The sequence below is a fragment of the Arachis hypogaea genome, chromosome 12 (assembly GCF_003086295.3).
Source record: "Arachis hypogaea cultivar Tifrunner chromosome 12, arahy.Tifrunner.gnm2.J5K5, whole genome shotgun sequence".
Lineage (NCBI taxonomy): Eukaryota > Viridiplantae > Streptophyta > Magnoliopsida > Fabales > Fabaceae > Arachis > Arachis hypogaea.
The window spans coordinates 29,677,407-29,699,810 of NC_092047.1; the positions used below are offsets into that span (position 1 = coordinate 29,677,407).

The window sequence follows — 22,404 nt, forward strand, 5'->3', positions numbered from 1 at the left end:
TTTCTTTTTCAACTGCTTATTTTCTCCGCCTAATTTTGAAAAATTTGTTTCATCAAAGTGGCAATCAGAAAATCTTGCCTTAAATAAATCATCTGTCGTGGGTTCAAGATATTTTATAATTGACGGGGATTCATAACCAACATATATCCCTAATCTTCTTTGGGAGTTCTATCTTTGTACGTTGTGGTGGAGTAATTGGGACATAAACCGCACATCCAAATATCCTAAGATGAGAAATATTTGGCTCCTGACCGCAACCCAGTTGTAAAGAGGAGGATTTTAGGTAACTTATTGGTCTTAAGCGTATAAGTGCTGCAGCATGCAGAACAGCATGCCCCATGCTAAAATAGATAGTTTAGTTCTCATAAGTAATGGTCTAGCTATTAACTGAAGGCATTTAATCAATGATTCTGCTAGACCATTCTGAGTGTGTACATGAACAACGAGATCTTCTATAGTAATTCCAGTTGACATACAATAATCATTAAATGATTGTGACATAAATTCACCAGTATTATCAAGGCGTATTACCTTTATAACATAGTCTAAAAAATGAGTTTTTAATTTAATTATTTGAGCTAACAATCTCGCAAACGCCATGTTGCGAGTTGATAGTAAACAAACGTGAGACCATCGTGAAGTTGCATCTATTAAAACCATAAAATATTTAAATGGTCCATATGGTGGGTGAATGGTCTCACATATATCACCATAAATACTTTCTAGAAAAGATGGTGATTCGATCCCAATTTTTTTTCTTGAGATGGTCTTGTAATTAACTTTTTTTGAGAACATGCAGCACATGAGAAGTCATTGAATTGGAGGATTTTATGTTCTTTTAGAGGATGACCAGACTCAATGATCCTTCTCATCATAATTAAACCCGGATGACCTAGCTAGTAATGCCAAATTACAAATATATTTATATTTGTAAACTTCTGGTTTACTCTGGCATGTGATTCCACATTGCTAATAGCGGTGTAGTACAAGCCTGAAGAAAGAGCAGATAGTTTCTCCAACACGTATTTTTCTCCTGATCTCATAGTTGTAATATAAAGATATTCATTGTTTTCTTCTCTTGTAGTTTCTACATGGTATCCATTTTGGCGGATATTGTAACACCTTACCACACAGAGCTTTACGCTTAAGCCGTAAAACAGAGGTGATGTGGTATTATGACCTCTAAAATAATAATAATAATAATAATATAATTGGAAGAATATAATGTTCGAGGAGTCTTGAAGGTTGGTTAAGCAAAAACTTGAAAAATAAAAGTGCAACACTCAAGGTAACAATTACTTGCGTAAGAAGAAAAGAAAGGACATAAGCATATGATAATTAGAGAGTGCCAAAGGTACAGAATATCGAGCTCCGGGCTCAACCTGCGAAGCCAAGGCTGGTCGAAGAATATCATATATATATACAACCCAAGTTCCAAAATATTCAAACAAACCTTAGTTCTCCATCAAAATGCCTCGAAGAGGTACATTAGTGTAACATGCACAAAAGGAGAAGTCTATACATATATATACATATACATAAAACACCCAAAAGAAATATCGGAACTCCGTTGCGATAGGAACTCCAGACGCCTAGCGATGAGCCTTTCAATCTGCATCTGAAAACAGCAATATATGGGATGAGAACCGGGGGTTCTCAGCATGGTAAAGGCGCCACATATATAAGATATAAGGTCCCAAAAAAACTAGAGGCGATCCTAGAATTTTGACACTCAGATTTAATTCTTAAGGTTTACAAATTGAAGACCATAAATAGGGTAGTTTGTCTAAGGTTCTTTATCCTAACTCAATTCTATTTAATTCTAACTTATTCCCTCATCTTCTCGTCTTCCTCCCATCCTCCAAAACTCTGGTACACAGGCGAGCAATACAGACAAAGCAAATACAAGTAAGATACAGATACGACAGGTAGCAAATATAGCAGATAAGTATAATAATTACATAGGCAAGCATAATTAATGCACAATCAAACAAAACACACATATGCATATGATGTATACCTTTTCTACTAGCCGTGAGCTCACATGTCGGTTACTTTGCCAGAACCTGACACACCTAGTAGCTAACCCGGATATCGTCTTTCTGACATGCCTCCACACTCTTGGGATATAGTGCCCGTCACACTCTCGGGATATAGTGCCCGCCACACTCATGGGATATAGTGCCTGTCGCATTTCCTGGGTTAAAGTGTTCCCACACTCTTGGGATATAGCGCCCGCCACGCTCTCAGGATATAGATAAATGTAATGTTTATGCAGCTATATCGTTGAGCATTGAGCAATGTAACATATGTTAATATATACATATTAAAAAAGCAGAGGTAGATTGAACTAGAAGCACTTTTTATACCTCAACTAAACAATGGTCAAAATCACAACCAATTCCACTTGTTATTCCAAATTTCCAGACAACTCCTACACACAACAAATATTAACAATTTGGAATCTAGCACCATTTGTTTAGTGTAAATACTATATGTAGGAAACATCGTTACAACAGAATACTATAGTTTGATGATCAAGAATCAATGTTTTATGGCTGACTTGACGAGTAAAATATCAGTCATAAAGATGCCTTAGAACCGACATGATGGATTTTGCTTTCACCTTAAGAGTTTGTTATTTTAGGTCTATCATACCTTTGCACATCTGCGATATCATTTTTATGCATTCTAAATTTTGATTTTGTGGTAATTTTGCAATTGTGCATTCTAATTTTTATGCATTTATGTTTTGATTTATCATTTTTATGCATTCTGAATTTTGATTTATCTCTTTTGATTTTTAGGTTTGAATTTTGACCTTCAAAACTTTAATGATGATGAAGATGTGAAAAATGATCAAGAATAAAGATTAAGGACTCTTTTATATTTTAATGATGCAATTTCTTTATTCTGGTGTTAAATTTGTAGTGATCAAATATTAACTTTTTTTAATTTCAAGTTATTTGACATTGTATGAATCTTATATTTGTATTTTAATTTAGTTATGAATTTTAAGTTTTTATCTTAATTTATATATGAATGTGTAAAAATTAAAATATTATCTAATTTTTATAAGGGCGGGGAGGGTACCCATGGGGGCGGGTTAGGGTAGAGTAGCCTACTACCCGCAGGTAGATGTGGGGCGGGTAGTAGTAGAGTGTAAGGAGGGCGGGGCAGGGTTGGGTAGGGCAAAAACCCACCCTACCCGCCCCACTGCCACCCTTACCCAACACACTTTACAACAGAGAGAAAACTTAAACATACTTATCATCAACATTCTCAATCAGACCTCAATTATCATATTCACTCATTTTCAATAAATCATCATCAAGTTCAATTACACTTTTTCATATTAACTATCATTCGTCACATATTCACAACTTTCTTCACTTCTAAGTTACCACTCTCTCAAGGTTTAACTCCCTTTCCTAGGGTTTAAAACAAAGTTTTAGGGTCTTAGAGAGTAAAAATAGAGGTTTAGAGATTTGAAATAATCTTTAAATCATAAAACACAAAGTTGCTAAAAAACAGGGTCCCGCATAACATGCCATGTTGCGCATACGCGAGGGTGTAAATTTCCTCACTTGTGTACGCGACCCTTTCTCGCGTATGCGAGCCCCCTTGGCCAGAATTGATTGCTTGCGTCGCATATACTTGCCCCCCACACGAGCATATAAATCCTTCACGTCTCGCGTACGTGACACACTCTCGCATACGCGAGCACGTCTGGCTGAACCAAATGGCTACGTTGCGGGCGCACTCGCGTACTTGAGCCCTTTAAAATGCCAAAAAGCTACTAAGTGTTACAGAAATGCCTTTTGCACATTCAACTTCCAACGTGTATAACTTTTTTGTTAAAAGTCGTTTTTCACCCGTTCTTCAAACGGTGTAAACTTTAAAGACCCAGTTTTCAATTGAAACAAGTTTGAAAAAGTTTGGGATTCTAGAAGATGAGTTATGGCCCACCAAAGGTTTCTCAAAAATCATATTTTTCATCAAAAACACCAACCTCTATTTTTACCAAATTTTCCAACTCAAAACCAACATTTCAAGTTTTTAAACAACACCACAACAAGCTAAACTCTATCCCAGCACTTCTCATTCATTCCATAACCCATCAATACAAAAACACATCAATTTTAACCCCAAGAATTCATAATCAACATAATCTCATACTCAATTATTAAAGTATCATCATTATTCATTCAATTTATCATTTCATTAACCATCAACCACAAGAATCAACCACCAATCCATTCTCAACCCCATTCAACATTTTTCATCAATTCTACTAAACATTTAATATAATCATACATTCCAACCTATCATATGGTCATCTAGCCTAAGTTTTCACGAAACATTATATATTACATACGAGAAACCAAAATCATACCTTGACCGATTTCTCCCTAAGCCAAAGACACCTCAAGGTCACCGTTCCTCAAGTGCTCACAACCCCAAAGCCTCTCCAACAGAATTTTGGCCACCAAGGTTCAAGAATCAAGCTCCCAACATCATCAAGGTACTCCAAAACAACATTATTTAATATAAATCCACAACATATTCACTATAATCAACATCCAATCTTGCTAATTCACTAATCAACAAGAGTTTTGAGGTTCTTACCTTACCCAAACACCAATAGGATAAAACTTAATGGTTTTCTCAAGCTAGTTGGATCCTAAACAACAAAATATCAAATTTCAATAACCAAACACCCAAATTTATGAAAATTGGGGAAAAAGAGAGGTTGAGAGTGAGATCGAGATTCCTTACCAAATTAGTTAGTGTACTTTGTAGAGTTTTACGCGATGGTCGTGTAGCCACAAACGGTGCGGCGATCGAAGCTCCGGATTGAGAGATATGATGAATTGGAATTTGGGGTTAGGGTTTGAAGTTCTTCCCCTTCTCCCTTAATTTTTCCAGCGTGAAACTCAAAATAAGGGGGGGAGAAAGTGGCTGAAACCATTCATTAATGTGATTTTGAGTTGGGCCTTGGGCCCAAAGTAGGCTCGGTTTGACCGATTTGACCTGTTTGATCTAATCTTGGGCCAAAATTTTTAAAATTAGTGTTAAAATTCATGTTTTAATTAATTCTACCTCATTAAACTATAAAATTCTATTTTTCTAATTTTTTTATTAATATTTAATTTCTTAGCTAATTATTTGTTAATTACATGAGGTTTACAAATATCTTTAAAACATAGCAAGTTTCTATGAGACTTACTTGATAGTAGTGCATTATTTATGAAAAACTTAGTTCCTGTAGGTAATACTATAGTAACTCTTCTGAAGCTTTCAATCATTTTTGCACTACCTATAATCGTACTTACATTTACTTCCTTTGTAACAAGAGAGACAAAATATCTTTTATCTCTAAGTATTGTATGTGTTGAAGCATTGTCAACAAGACATACTTCTTCATTGTTGAATTTGAGCGAAACATGAGAAATATCCATATCTTCATTAAAAAAAATAAAAATTACCATTAATGAAAAAAATTCAAAAGAAATTTAAAAGAAAATTTGAGATTACAATCAAAAGGAGAAAGGAAATAAAAAAAAGATCTAAAATGAAAGATTTCTTGATTAATGTTCTTTTAAAAAGAAAATTGCATCATCCAAAAGAAATTGTCATTGCTTGGGCCACTAAAATCAAAAGTTAAGGAAGTCATCAAGGTCTGCATAGATATCATTAGTGGATTTTAGATTCGTTTTAACACCGTTAGCTTCAACTTCACCTCTTTGAATAGTCAAATTAGTCTCTTATTTTTGCCCTTTCCTCTTGATATAGTTTTGATATAGCTTGACAAAATGCTCAGGGGTACGATATGTATGCGACCAATGACCTTTTAATTCACATCAATAGCACAAATTTTCTACATTTAGTGAATTGTTGCTCGGAGCACGCTTTTCATGTTTATTCCACTTTTGATTATGGGTAAAAACCCTATTGTTACATTTGCCATGCTCACGCCCACGTCCACGTCCACAGCCACGGTTTCGACCAATATTTTAATCATGATTTCTTTTATGTTCACGAAATGCCTCATTCACTTCAGGGAAAGTGGTTGAGCAAGTATGACGAACTTCATGGTTCTTCATTAATAATTCATTATTTTGTTCTGCTAATAGGAGACAACCTATTATATCAGAATACCTTTTGAAACCCTTTTCACGGTAATGTTATTGCAACAGCACGTTGGAAGTGTGGAATGTGAAATAAGTTTTTTTCATTAAGTCCTCATCTGTGACATTTTGGCCACACAATTTCAATTGAGAACATATTTTGAAAAGTGCAAAATTGTATTCACACATTTTTTAAAATCTTGTAACTTTAAGTGTATCCACTCATAACAAGCTTTAGGCAACAATATAGTCTTTTGGTGTTCATATCTCTCTTTCAAATTTGTCCATAGTTCTTGTGGATCTTTAACAGTCAAGTATTCTACTTTCAACCCCTCATGGAGATGACGACACAGAAAAATTAGTGCCTTAGCCTTATCTTCGCTTGATGATTGTATCTCTTTCTTTATATGGTATCTCCAAACTTTTTGGATATCAAGTGGGTTTCAGCATCAAGCGTCCATTCTAAATAATTTTTGTCGGTTAAATAAAAAACGGCAAATTCAAGTTTTTGCAAGTTTGACATGATAGCCCCATAAATAAAAGCAAGTAAATAATTAAGAATAATAATGTTAATAATACATATAAAAGAAAGGAAGATAAGTAAATGGATAAATAAATAAATAAATAAAAATAAATAAATCAATTCACTTCAGGAAATTGATAAAATATATTATTCCTTTTAAGATAGTAAAAATAATTTAAATAAATTATTAAAGCTATACATTCATTGCTGAGAATATAAATAAAATTATGATACTAGTACTACGGATGCTATATCTTCACTTAAAGGAATAACTATGTTTATCATTCACTTTGGAAAATGATTATAATTAATTATTATTCACTTTGAAAAATAATTTTGTATATGATTAATTATCATTCACTTCAGGGAATGATATTAATATTAAATAAAATATTATATTTATATAAAAAATAAATAATATAAATAAATCAAATAAAAATAATAATATAACAAACTAAAAAAGTTGAAAAACTATCAAAGAAAAAAAATGGCGTATAAAACCGAGGAAAGAAAAAAAGATGGCGTGACGTACATGATATTACATGATACTAGCAGAAGACCCGTGCAACGCACGGGTTGAAAATTTCGGTTCCTTCTTTTGGATTTGTTTTTTCAGTGTTCTTGGATTATCACTTTTTACGTTGATAAAAAGTACTTTTGTTGTTCAATTCTTAACAAAATGTAACAGATTTATTTACTCTATCACTACTCAATACATAAGTATTTTTTCCTAACTCTTCATAGTTTGCATAAGTATAGTTGCTTTTCAAAACATTAATTTTGATGAGTACGTCTTAGAATTGGCTATAGAAATCTTATCCCATAGAACATTGTATCTTGTTCAACTTCATAAATTATGCAACAACAAATACAACTTAAAAATATAAACAACACAATTAAGAAGATAAACATAAATAAGAACCAAAACCAATATAATTTATGTATATAAAAAGAATTCTTTCATCGCATTAAAATTTAAGGAAGGGAGCAATTGAAATTGAACCGTATAAGATTTTATAGGGTTTTTCACGTATTACAACAAAAATATATTATTATTCAAATGCATAAAATTAAATCTTCTAACATTGAGATAAATAAGAGTCAAAATTGAGAAAAATCATCGGTAATCAAAAGAGTAAAAATTGCTTTAGTTTGATACTTGAACCTAAAAGAAATATTTGGTTTCCTAATAAATTAAAAATGTTATCAGTAAAACATAATAATAACACACAAAAAATTCATATTAGTTATTAGTTATGAGCTAAACAAATAATATCAAGTTTAAAAAAAATTTCACACATACGCAAGTCGCAAATTTATTGACCTAAGATCTCAAATGCAAGTAATTCTCCTCACACAATAAGAACAGAATTATTATTATAAAATATATAGTTAAACTTACTATACAGTAAATCAACTAATCATAAGTAAACTGTTCGAGTTGAGTCACAAGAACCTGAAAAATATGGTAAGTGAACAAAGTTATTAACCCACTCAAAGACAACTTATTAACTAATAATTTGGTTATGCGTATAATGTTAATACAACTCATTGTGTTTTAAAATAATAAAATTATATTGTTATGTTGATTCAAACAAATATCTATAAATTGATGCTATTCTAATATACGTTAATAATACATGATGTTCTAATTTTTTTCCTTGTTAAAAATTTTTATTTATAATTTTGTGCCATTAATATCAAAATTGTGTATTCAGAAAATTACGTATTTGACTCTCAAATTGACACGAGAGAGAGCTAATAAGATCCAAATATTTTTAAAATTATTTTATCCAATAAAAAAAACAATCAATGGAATAAAAAATCATGACTGATTTTATAGTGTACACATATCCTTGTCAACATTTTAAGTATATGTGTTAGTAGGAGTACTATCAAAAGAAGATAAACGCATGCACCAAAAGAGAAAATTATTAATGATATGATACAACTGAGAAGTGTCTTAAAATTAATCCAAAACACAAACATATAGAATAGGTAACATTTCAGAAAACTCACAACACAAAAATGATTGGTTTGGTGTCACAATGCCAATGCCAATGCTAAAATGATCAAAGATTAGTGCACATTTCCATTTAATTCCTAACAACAGTTCTTTATAACCTCATGGGTAATACTCATGTTAAACTAAGGTAACAATGAGTATTTATAATCCAAAAAGTAAAAAATAATTTAACAAAGGAACAGCTGCCAGCCGGAACATTTATTGCACTGAGAGTTAATATTGAGACCCTTTGAAAATCTGAGTGAACTCTATGTCCACCTAAGTCCTCACCAGAGGTTCCTGCTGCTACTCGTATAATATCTTCAATAAGTGCAAAGTTCCCCAATATATCAACATGAGCACCACTCTGGGTTCCCTTCCTTCGAGAAGATTAGCCGGAGCAGCGTCTTCATACTCCCTTATGAACGTTTAGATGCCTGAAGGATTAAAGCGGGTTTTTCCCCGCCAACCTCTTGCACAAATGAAACCAGCGCTTAAAAGAGGATCGGTTTCATCCCTGTTGGCACTATAAACTCCATCCTTTAAAAAAGGGTCCTCATCTCCACCAATTGCTGATGTGTCAATCTGAAACGAAATGTAGCATTCCGATTGGGAGGTTGACTTATAAACATAGGCTCCTTACAATGGAATCCCGACCCCATACATAGAGTAAATCTCCATATTTGGAGCATGTGGTAATCTGCAGCAGCAGGACAAAAATATAACACAAACCATAAAGAGAAGTAGTATGAATAAACAACGGATTTTAAAAGACAGCAGGATACAACATTATAGAAGATAGCAAAAGCAAGAATCTATCAATACCCCAAACCAAGGTAATAAAATGATTAATTACGTAGTAGCTAAGTGCCAACAATAATTACTTAACCGTAAAGTAGTTATTTATGTGTGGTATATTTTTTCTTAAAAAAACGTGAATGTATATATATATATATAAAATTTAAAAAAGGAGAAAAAATAAAGTGAATAATAAGAAAAAGATAATTACTTAACCGTAAAGTAAAATTCGTATTGATAATGTGTTATGAAAATAAGGATTAGGGTTTGAGGGAAGGAAGAAAGAGAATAGGAATAGAATGATAGATAATTTTATTATTGATCGTGTAAATTAGAGAATATGAGAGGAGTTATTTATAGCCAAGGATCTAACTCTTAACCAAAGACCCAACGTCTCGCTAGAACATCCACAATAAATATATTTATAACAACAAAGCATTATTTATGGTTTTAATTTGAGAATTTGAAATTTATTTATCCATTGACTTATAATATTTAATTTATATTTAGACTTTTTAAAAAATTAGAACACACTTTATTGTCACCAAATTTTACCATTTGTTAATTTCTTAATTGGACAAAGACTCTATAATAAAAAGGATTAATATAATTTATATAATACATTTTTAAATCTATGAGATTAAATATCAATATTTTTATATTTTTTTTATCATTATTTTGTGGGTCACACACTACGGTACAGATGCAAAGTACAGAGATTTTCCCTGAAATTTTTGTTTACGGACACGTCTTTTACTCTCCCTCTTGTAGCAATTAGGGCTTGTGATGGAAAGGTTGGCTTGGCTAAAATCACATTAGAGTGATCATATGTAAAAATTTGATAACCTTATTTATTTATTATTCAAGAGTTTTAAGAGTTTTGTTCAAGAATTTTTTTTTTTGCCTAATAACAATTTTATAGTAATATAAATTTCTAATGGAGGTTTATGAAAAAAAAAATATTTTTAACAAAGACTGCACATTTTTTTAAATACATTTTCATAAATAAATATCTACATAATTAGTTAATAGTACCATAAATTTCTAAAAATAACTTGCAATAATTACAATTCTAAATTAAACCTTAAATAATGACTTTTGGATTAGCAATGTATTGGATAATAATAGAATAGAATTTAGATTCTATCCTAATTCTATTTGCGTGTTTAAATTATTTTTAAAATTCAACTCTATTCTATTCGAGAACTAAGGATCTTTGAACTCTAACCGTACTCGTATCTTAAAGTTTTTTTTATCTAATTCTATTTGCAATAAATTATTTTTTAATCATAAATACACTGATTTATTATCTTATTTTTTGTGTATATTATTATGTCGAATATAAATAAAATAAATTTAGAGTCAATGCATCAAATATTAGTATATCAGTACAAACAAATGTTAGTACACTTTTAAAAAAAATAAAGAGTGTAGTGCTCTGTAAATTTAACTTGCCATTAAAAGTAAACAAAAAAAAGAGAAAACAAAAAAATAAATAAATAATAAAACATCATAAACTCTAAATCTAAAACTTTAAAACGTAAACCTTACAAAATCATAATTGATATGATCGTTATAAATCGGTCATACATTATAATTCGGTCAAGAATGTTATAGATTCGTTTTCAATAATGATCATCAAAGCAGATCTCAAAACGCTCAAATGAGCTATTACTCTCTGTTAATGGCAAAATTACTCGGAGACTCAACGGGGTGAATGCAGATTGGATCAGATCGGATATGGCCAAAATTTCGATCCGATCCACACTAAAATCATCAGATCAGATCGGATCCAATATCCGCAGTTTTTAAGTTTGAATCCGATCCGATCCGCACATTTGCAGATTGGGTCGGATTGGATATATCCGTAAAACACAAAAAATATTTTTAAAAGTTTATTTTTATTAAAAAATATCAATAAAATTTATTTTTTCTATTCTTTTAAATATGTTTACTCTTAAAATAATATTAAACATATTTTTTTAAATAATAAATTAAAATAATACAACATATATGATAATTATTAGTTGAAATAAAACATAAAAAAATATTTACTTATTTATTTCTTTATTTTTGTGGATACGTGGATATGCGAATCGGATATGCATACCTACACAAAATCCGCAATCCGATCCAATTAGTGTGCGGATCGGATCGGATTCGGATAAATACCGCGGATATGCGAATTAGATCCGATCCATGAACACCCCTAACTCAACCATTATCTTCCATTGCAGATATAAAAGAAAGGGTAAGAAATGTTGTTCAAATTATTACAACTTACAAAGCCTATTATTCACTTATTAACTTGAGCGTCGGAGTGATTTTTACAGATATCCACCCCTTATTCTCTTATTGCCGACGTGTAACTCATCTCAACGGAAAATTTACAAAAATTTATCGACAAACGAGCTATATAACCACCAACCTCCACAAAAACAATAATAATTATAACCCTAAACTTAAACCCAAGTCTTATACTCTTAAATCTTAAACAATATAAGCTAAAGCTTACCCCTTAATGGGCAATGGCTTTTTTTTGTTTATCAAAAAGAAAAAAAATTACATTTTCAAAAAACCAAGATGACCCTCATATTTTTTGTTTAATGAAATTAAGTTCTTAGATAAAAAAAATTAGTAAAAGTTGATTTTAGCATAGTTATTAAATCGAGTTTGATCTTATTAGTCGAATTGGTAAATCCAGGTTGGCTTAGTTGATTGAATTGAAAATTTGGTCATCAATCTATATTGGATCATTAAAAATAATAACATCTTCCATTGCAACTTAATCTTTTAACAACAACAATAACAATAACAACAAAAATATTAATATTCAAATTAAAAAAATATTATTTCAAATTTAGGGTCATTTTTACGTTATTTATAGGTTAATTTGATTAGTATTTAAATATCAGTGAGGCTCAGCTCTAATACTTTTGCTGTTGCACATTCAATTAGCATTACATAAGTGTTTTAACTTAAAGAACTCTAATTTTATGTCAACTTGACAATGAACATATAAGTTTTTGTAAAAAATGAGTCTTTAATTTCTAGTTAGAAGCAATCTTCCACCATTAATAAGTGAAATAAATATATTGGTAATAAATTAGTCATAATATTAATCCAAACTTATCTATAACTATATATTATTGTTGATAAAATTTAAGAGAAAATCCTACTCTTCTTCTTTAAAAGATACTAAAATAACATTTTTTTTATTTATAAAATGTACATTTTTTTATAACTTTTAAAAAATCTCCTCTTTAATCCATTTTAAATTGTTTGTGCTAATTATGGTCATATATCTAAATTATACGTATTACTAGTATATAGTATTATTAATTAAATAAAATCAATAACAAAGTATTGATTCAAAATGAGTTCATGATCTTTATATTTAATTTTTTAAATTCTAAAGTAACTATTTTCAGGATTAAAGCTTTTTAATTGTAATAGAAATTAGAATTTTGAATTTGATTTAAAAAAATTAAAATACTCTTTTTATTAATTTACATACGACTAAAAAATATTATAAGGGAGTTAAATTGTGCTTTTTGGTCTAAAAATCAAAGACAATGTACATTATAAATACATAACTCTCTAATTTTATATTTCAAATTTTTTCACTCATGTAATTATTTCACTTAATTACAAATTAAAAAAATAAAGTCAATTTCACTATAATCAAACCCAAGGACCATTTATATATAAACATTGGATAATTAGACTTTTTTTATAAAATTTTTCTTTGTTTGTATTTTTTAGTCATTTTAATACATGTATCAAATATATAAATTAAATACTATTAGAATTTAGAAGTATTTAACAGATTAATGGAAAAAATAGTTAAATAAATATGTAAATAATTGAAAACATAATGTCAATTTTTAAATATACTTCATAATTGAATTAATAAAATGTTATTATTATTAGGGTAAAAAATACATATAAGCCAAGGAGAGAAGTTTATTACGCATTTCAGCCAAACAAGAATCTGAAGCAAGAATCAACCAAAGCACACTATAATGTAGTTCGAAGCAACAAAATTCGAATTACATTCCTTCATAATTCGAATCAAAACAGCACGAATTATGCCCAACCATTGCGGACAAGTAATTCGAATCAACTTGGTTCAAATTACAGAAGCATAATTCGAATAATGTCAATTCGAATTAGTACCAACACATGACTAGGAGGAAGTTCGAATCATATTGACTCGAATTCCTCACATTTCGTAACAAATGGTAATTCGAAATGTGTTGATTCAAATTATATATATATAGTGCGAATGAGGATGATTCAGATTATTGTGAACCAGACCTGTATATATATGATGTGAATGTGAGTTGCTCTCATTAGAGGGGTCAGATGGCTAGTAAGGACAGTTTTGTAGTGTTGGTTCATCACAGAGGATCGATTAAGAGAAAAACTCGTTCCGGTGTGAAGTTCACCGAAAAGGATCCTCTCTGTATTATCGTGAGGCCTACGACGAGCTATGATGACCTTGTTAGCTCTGTAATGCTGAAACTTGGTCTGGAAGGTGTGAAAAGGGTTAAGAAGTTTTTCTATCGCATTCTAATCACGGTGCTCTAAGATACCGTGAAGTATGATTGTTTCACGATCGGGAGTGATGAGGACTTGCAGATTATGTTTCATTGTCGCCGGCAGTTTCCCGAAGTGAAGACACCAGAGCTGTTGGCAAAGTTGGTTGATGTGGTATCCAGTTTGGGGGGTTCGAACCGGAATACCAACACTTTAGCCACGGTGGCCGGTTCTAGCTCGAGACCTGCCCTTGCTTCTTCGTCCGTCCCTGCGTACGAGCCACCGATCCAGCCTGTTGCCTCCCCTTCGTTCGCTGTTGATCTCAACGGCAGTGTTGGCGACGAGGTTGGAACAGGGGACTTTCTGCCGACCTCTCTACATTGTGCTGCACCGGATGGTCTTGGAGATGGATTGTTTGACGATCCAGAGGACGATGATGTCGAGTCGGATATGATTTCTGATGACAGTGGCGATGATGTTGGAGCGAGTGAGCCTGCAGAGGCGGGAGGTGGTTCTAGCTCTGGCACACACCAGTACCCTCCACATTTTTCATCTTTGGACCTGGATGCCATGAGGCAGGAGGGGGTTCCTGGGCAGCCTGCTGGATTTGGCGCTAGAGATGCGGAAGGGTCTGCTGGTCTGACAGAGTTCCAGGTTGGTCAGCAATTTCGGGATAAAGATGAGGCCCTGTTAAGTGTGAAGACTTACAGCATCCGCCGAGGGGTACAATACAAGGTAGTTGAGTCGGACTATCGCCGGTATGTGGGCAAGTGTTCCGAGTTTGGGAATGGGTGCACATGGTTGATTCGGTTGAGTCTCCGGCAGCGAAAGGGCATTTGGGAGGTCAAACGATACAATAGACTGCATACGTGTCTCGCAACCTCCATCTCCAGCGACCACAGGAGTTTGGATTATCATGTGATAGCGGCATTCATTATGCCAATGGTTAGGGCTGATGCATCCGTCAGCATCAAGGTGCTCCTAAATGCCACGGCCACACACTTTGGGTTCAGGCCGACGTACCGGAGGGTCTGGTTGGTGAAGCAGAAGGCTGTTGCCATCATCTACGGTGACTGGGATGAGTCATACAACGAGCTCCCTAGGTGGGTGTTAGGAGTCCAGTTGACCATGCTTGGTACTGTTGCAGTCCTTAGGACTAGCCCTGTTCGAGTTGGGGGACAGCTGAACGAGTCTCAGGCTTATTTTTACAGGTTGTTCTGGACGTTCCCACCATGTATCGAGGCATTCCGTCATTGCAAGCCGTTGGTGAGTATTGACGGCACCCATCTATATGGCAAGTATGGGGGAACGTTGCTTATCGCAATTGCACAGGATGGGAACTCCAACATACTTCCTGTTGCATTCGCACTAGTCGAGGGTGAGAATGCTAAGTCGTGGTCCTTCTTTCTCTCCCACCTGCATCAGCACGTGACGCCGCAGCCGGGTCTGCTGGTTATTTCGGACAGGGATAACAGCATCAAGGCCGCGCTTGAGGCTCCCGACGGGGGATGGCTACCTCCAGCTGCATACCGGGCGTTCTGCATTCGACACGTAGCAGCAAATTTCGCCCTCACCTTCAACGGCAAAGACGCAAGCAGGCTTCTTGTGAACACTGCATATGCTAAGACCAAGGACGAGTTCGATTACTGGTTTGATATTCTACGCTCTAAAGATCCGGCGATGTGTGACTGGGCGAACCAGATTGAGTATTCATTGTGGACATAGTATTGTGATGAGGGACGCAGATTCGGGCATATGACGACGAATATCTCTGAGTGTGTGAACTCAATCATGAAGGGTGTCAGGAACCTACCTGTGTGCTCGCTGATGAAGGCCACATGCAGAAGGTTGGCCAAACTATTTGTCCGCAAGGGGAGAGAAGCCGAGGCCCAGCTGGGTACCGGACAACAATTCAGTCAACACCTGGTTAAATGTATCGAGGCCAATTTGAAGACGGAGAGGTGCTTCACTGTGACTGTGTACGACAGGGATAACTCAGAGTACACCGTGGTAGAGACGACTCCGACTGGTTCGTTCTCACTGGGTAGCTACAGGGTCTCCCTTGGATCTCAGACATGTGACTGTGGATACTTTCAGGCACTTCATTTTCTGTGTTCGCACATATTGGCATGCTGTGCCTACTCATGGGTTACTTGGCAGCCATACGTCCACCAGGTGTATCGTCTTAGTTCGATTTTTAGTGTGTATCGGATGGGATTCGCAGCTCCCATTCTGGAAGGTTTCTGGCCACCATATGATGGGCCTACAGTGATACCGAACCCGAACAAGAGGCATGCGAGGGAGGGTCGTCCCAGGTCCACTCGGATACGGACCAATATGGACGAGGCAGATCCGAACCGGCCAAAGAGATGTGGCCTCTGTCGGCAACCCGGACACACTCGTCGGAGTTGCCCAGAGGTCGGAGGACCCAGCCATGGAGGGAGAAATGAGTAGGTGTGGTGTTGTGTTGTTAGTTGTATTAGTTTGATCATTCAAATTTTTTTTTGACACGAATGTTTTAGGTTTGCTAAGTTGTCGGTGTTTAGTCATGAGAAATTGTTACAGTAAAAGTAATGTATTTTAAATGTCTTATTAATTAATGAATGTGATCCATTTCCGACATGAAATATCACTTGGTCAGCCTATAGTTAAGACAATAACATGAACTTTCAAATTAAATGAAACATGCTAACTAAAATATGGAAATAGGTTAAATAAGCTAAGTACACATGTTTTCATACTGACTGATAGACGATAACGCAATAAAGTACCGCACACATACATCAACTGATAAACTAAAGCTGGCTACGAAACAACACTGATAACGAAATACATAAACAAAAATAGGTTACACACAACACTGATCATGAAATAACATACAACACAATACACAAATCATCTAAATAAGTGCGACCCCGTGAAGCACCGACGTGGAACCCGTGTTCTCTGACCTCTCCAGATAAGCTGCTCCTCATCCTCGATCTCATCCTCCTTGTCCTCCGGGGGTGGCTGTGCAGGCATCCTAGGCTGGACATGTAAAGCTCGGGATGAAGACGGCCCGGCAACTGACTGTGACCTCACAGTATGTGCGGATGGTGGGATACCACCCAAGGCAGAATACTCAACAGGAGCCACGGAGGGAGGCTCATTCAGATCGACAGCTAACGGTGCTTGTGTCCCCGTCGTCTGACCCCATCGACGGGAAGCCTCATCCTCCTGCATGATGGCACTGATCTCATCTAGGAAGTGTGATCCACCGAACTCTGCATCAAGACCATCACCGGCAAGAAAGTCTGGAAACATGGATCCTAGACTCACCCATGGCGTACTCTCCTGAAGTGTCTGATCGTCAGCGGGAACACCAACGAAATAATCTCCGAGCGACCCCTGTCCAAGTCTAGCATCATCATGGGCAGAAGGATCTCCCATACCGGACCCATACCACTCTCCACCATGCCCGCCATGATCGGGACTAACACCCCCCACTGCAGGCCCTCCTCCAGCGGCATCCTCACCACGATCACCGTGATCCTGCCTAGCAGCAGGCGCTCTCCGTCTGCCTCCACGCCCTCGTCGTCGACCACCGCCCTTACCTGCGTCGTCACCCTCCTCCATAGCCTGGTCCAGCCACCTCCACTCATGCTGGCTCCGTCGTGTCCCGACTCGAGCTCTCCTCTCAACCCGACGCTTATCAGGAACGTCGTCAACTCGGTCCATATCAGGTACTCGGCCAGAACCCCTCTGCGTCGCCTCAACCAGAATAGGAATGGCTCTCGGATCCCCCAAGTACATCTCAGGTGACAAGAACCTCTTTCCGTGCTGATGCCACCAGTCCAAGAAGTCATGTGAGGGTCCCGGGTCGGCAACAACGCCGAACTGCAGAACGTGATCCGCACGTGTCTCCCAGTGAAGATGCCAGTGCTGCAAGTGGTGCAGGAACCAATGATCACCTCCTCTCCCGTCCTTCGACATCAAGAAGTCAATGTTCAGGACGGGCTGCGGGCGGGCCTGTACGCCGCCGAACTAGGGTAACACCCTATCAATCTGATGCCACTCAACCACCGCAAAATATATCAGTGACGTCACACACCGCCATAACGTCGTATGACGAGGCTCCAACACCTCCGGATGGACAACCTGAAGGACGTCGGGTGTGCTATAGGGCATCCATATAAACTGAAAAAAAGCAGCTCAAATTCGTTAGACCAAATCGTTTTGAGCAGGTCGAAGCTATAATTAGCTATAGTTAACTATGCATTTACTATACTTAGGAGGTTAGCATACTCACATCCCTAGCCTGTAACATGTCAATCCTCAGTTGAGTCATTTGCACCCGAGGTCCCTTCTCGCTAATGCCAGGATTGTAACCTGACCACCTGCATAGGAAGTCAACATGGTAGCGCATTCATGAATGTGACGAAATAGTATAACATTACAGGCGAAATTGGAAATAAATAAAATAAAGATGCATAGTAAACTGCGATAGTGGTACCTCGAGGCCAGGGGCCAACTAAACACATCATACCCAGCAGGCCTAAATCCAGGAAAGCGCCAAAAGATCGAGGACTGAAGTAACTGTAACGGCCCAGCTAACTTCACGATATGTCTATTGGCCACTCGGCACATGCACCGGTACAACCATGCTAGTGCCGCCGACCCCCAGCTGTAGCCACCCATCTCCTCAAGCCTAGCCACGAACGGTAGCCATCTGATGTGAATACGATTGCCGGACTTGTCGGCAAACAGCTGGGTGCCCAACAACATCATGATAGGCATGGGCAAAGCACCTCACTGTCTCCTCATTGGCCCCCTCGGGACACTCTCCAAAAGTCTCCTGGAACCAGGTGCAGTTCACTGCGAACTTTTGAATTTGGTTCGCGGGAGGTAACACACCGAGCAACTTCTGGAACCACTGCCAAGCTGGCCTGCCACCCTGTATGTATACGTGGAAGTCTGTCAGGCAACCACTGACGTAACGTCCGTCCACTGGCAACCCCAACTGGTACGCGACATCCTGAAGTGTGATCGTGCACTCTCCGAACGGCATGTGGAACGTGTGCGTCTCCAGACGCCACCTCTTCACGAAGGCACTCACAAGGGGCTCGTCCAATCGGAACCATCTGTCGTTCAGTCTCGCAAGATGGTATAATCCGGCCATCTGTAAGTATGGAACGTACCTCTCATCGAGTCGCATCCCTGCTGCCGCCGCATGCTCGATATGCAACGCCGGGGCTGCGCATTACATGGACTGCATAATTAGAACGAATTACAATACCACTAACAGATGCAATTCATGACGTAAACAACTAACAAATACCACATGCAAAAGCAAAATGTAGTAAACCACTAGCAAAATCGCATACTAAAACTGCATCCAAAAAACCACTAACATAAACCACATGCAAATCCACTTACAAAAATCACATGCAAAACCACTCAATTAACCACCTCCAATACCACCACCCTAAACCGCTAACATAAATCGCTAAAATAAACCACCAATAAAACTGCAAACAAAACCACTAGAATAAACCGCATGCAATACCACTAACCCAAACCATTAACATAAATCGCCAATAAAACCGCATGCAAAACCGCTAACATAAACCACTTGCAATACCGCTTTCATAAACCACTAACATAAACCACTATCATAAACCACTATCAAAAACAACTAACCTCGTCGTTGATCACCCTGGCGATATGAGCAACTCCATCCAAACGATACAGCCTTCCCGGATCGTCCCCATCGCCTGAGTATGCCGCTCCAGTCTTTCTCGGACCGATTCTGGGTCGTTTTCTCTGGGATTTGGTGGGGTATGAGAATGGAAAACTGATTCGAATGACCTTGGTTCGAACTCCTTATATAAGCCTCTCCCTTGTAATTCGAATCAATAAAATTCGAATTACCATATGTTACCAAAAGTGAGTAATTCGAATCTATATGATTCGAACTCCCTTTTCGTCACGTGATGCTACTAATTCGAATCGAGTCTATTTGAATTATGCTTTTGTAATTCGATACATGTTGCTTCGAATTACTTGTACGTACTCATTGGGCATAATTCGTTATGTGTTGATTCGAATTATTAAGGAATGTAATTCGAATAAGGTTGTTTCGAATTACATTATAGTGTACTTTGATTGATTGATGAATCAGATTCTCAATTGGCTGATATGTGTAATAAAATACTCCCCTTTGGCTTAAATGTGTTTTTTACCTTATTATTATTAACAATTTTAAGTATTATATATATAATAAATTTTGCAAGTAATTGATATAGAATTATGGATAGAAAAATGGTAAGTTGAATTAGAATATGAACAATACTACATAGCTGCTAGTAAATATTATTATTTTTTGTTAACAATAATTTATATCTATATTTAGTTATTTACATACGCTTTATACATAAAAGCATATAATTTGTATTTATATTTACTAGAGTTTTATACACATAAATCAATACAGTTTGTACCTATATTTTTTAGAATTTACATACATAAATTAATAAAATTTATTTGTTAAAAATAATTTAATATTTGTGCTGACTAAATAATGACCAAAACTTTAAAAGTTGCTAGTTCTAAAACATTTCTCATAAAATATTAGTTTACAAATGAATTAAAGAAAGTCATGTAACTCTTTTTTCATTTTTGAATTATACAAGAAAAAAACTCTCTTTGATATATATTATATAGAATATTATCAATTTTCTCTGTCACTTAAAAAGCACATATGCCATAATTTTTGTAAAAAATAATTATATCAATTAAAATTAAAATCATATTTTAGCTAATTAATATTTTTTATCTTAGCTAATTAATCTTATTATTGGTATTAAAAGTTTAAAATTCTTTTTTTATTTTTCTTGCAGGACCATTAAAGAGAAAAAAAAAAATCAAGAGAGTCAAGGACCAACTTATATACAACAAAAGGTCCAATGCAACATAAATGACTTCTCCTTTATTGTGGCTGACTAAGCCAAGCCACTAACTTTCTAGGTCACCACAAATTGCTTCTCCAATCTAAAGACAAAATAGTACACGTATTGCAAGAAGAGTTATGTTACGGGAATATCTATAAACTTAAATCTGTACACTATAATTCACCTTGTTTTGTTTGTGTCTAAGTTAGATTTCTCTTTGTTTTATTTTTAAATTTTAAAAGATATATATTATTACCAAAATTTTATTATAAAGTTATCATTTTTATTAGTCTTATGAATGTATTGTTTATTTAAAAAAAATTGTTAATTATTTATTTTAATTATTTATTATAAAATTTATAATTTTATTTTTTATTAGATATTTTATATAATAGTGTACAATAACATATCTTTAAATTTATTAAAAATGAAAATACTTTAAATAAATATTATATATAATATGATAAAGATAAAATATTAAAAAAATTATGTGATGTCCAAAATAATGGGACATCAAACTTTAGTATTAACTTTATATATTGTTTAAAACTAGTTCGTATAAGAAATTTGTTGAGACATTGAATTAGTAATAGTGGTGCTTTTTTTTTTGGTGACTTTAGTAATAGTAGTGCTTCTATCTATAGTTGGTGCCTCGACGGTTATAAAAAAATACAAATTTTAAATGTAAGAGTGAAATAAGATTAAGGAGTACATTATTGTAGAATTTTCTTTTAAAATTTTAAAATTAGTACTCAAAAATAAAATAAATAGTGTATATTCAAATTTAATCTTGTATTTAGATTTTTTTTTAAGAAATTAGGACACATGTAATCGTCACCAATTTTCACCATTTGTTGATTTTTTAATTAAACAAAGACTCTATAATAAAAATAATTAATATAATTTATACAATATATTTTTAAATACATGGAATTAAATATCAATCTTTTTGTACTCTCCTTTTGTCGTCGTGTTTGTGTTTAAGTTAGATTTCTGCCGGTTTTATTTTTAAATTTCAATTAGTATTGGCTTTATATATTGTTTGAAGTTGATTGGTGTAAAAAATTTGTTGACACATTAAATGAGTAGTAGAGTTATAAAAAAAAATACAAACTTTAAAGGTAAAAGTGAAATAAGATTAAGGGCTTATTTAGGTAAGTTTTTAAAAAAATATTTTTTTCGAATTATTTTTTAAAAAAATCTTATAGAAAAGTAAAAGTAAATTTATGTTTGGATATCTCATTCCAAAAGATCTTTTTATCTATCAATTATGGTACTTTTTTGTTTATTTATTACATGAAAAACATCTTTTTTTTAATGAAAAAATATCTTTTAAAAAAAGATGTAAATTATAGCTTCTTAAAAAATATGCGTTTTTATTTTTCTAATGCTTTTACTTTTACTAATAAAAATTTGCAAAATACACTAACAAATAAAAAAAAATCTTTTTTCATTAATAAAAGATCTTTTTTTTTT

General features: G+C 34.7%; 1 protein-coding gene across 1 annotated transcript; it reads left to right on the plus strand.

The window, feature by feature from the left end:
• The first annotated feature begins 15,754 nt into the window (after positions 1–15,754).
• On the plus strand, positions 15,755–16,453 carry LOC114924900 (uncharacterized). The gene has a single exon (XM_029291053.1). The coding sequence runs from the start codon at positions 15,755–15,757 to the stop codon at positions 16,451–16,453; it is 699 nt and encodes a 232-aa protein (XP_029146886.1).
• The last annotated feature ends 5,951 nt before the right edge of the window (positions 16,454–22,404 follow it).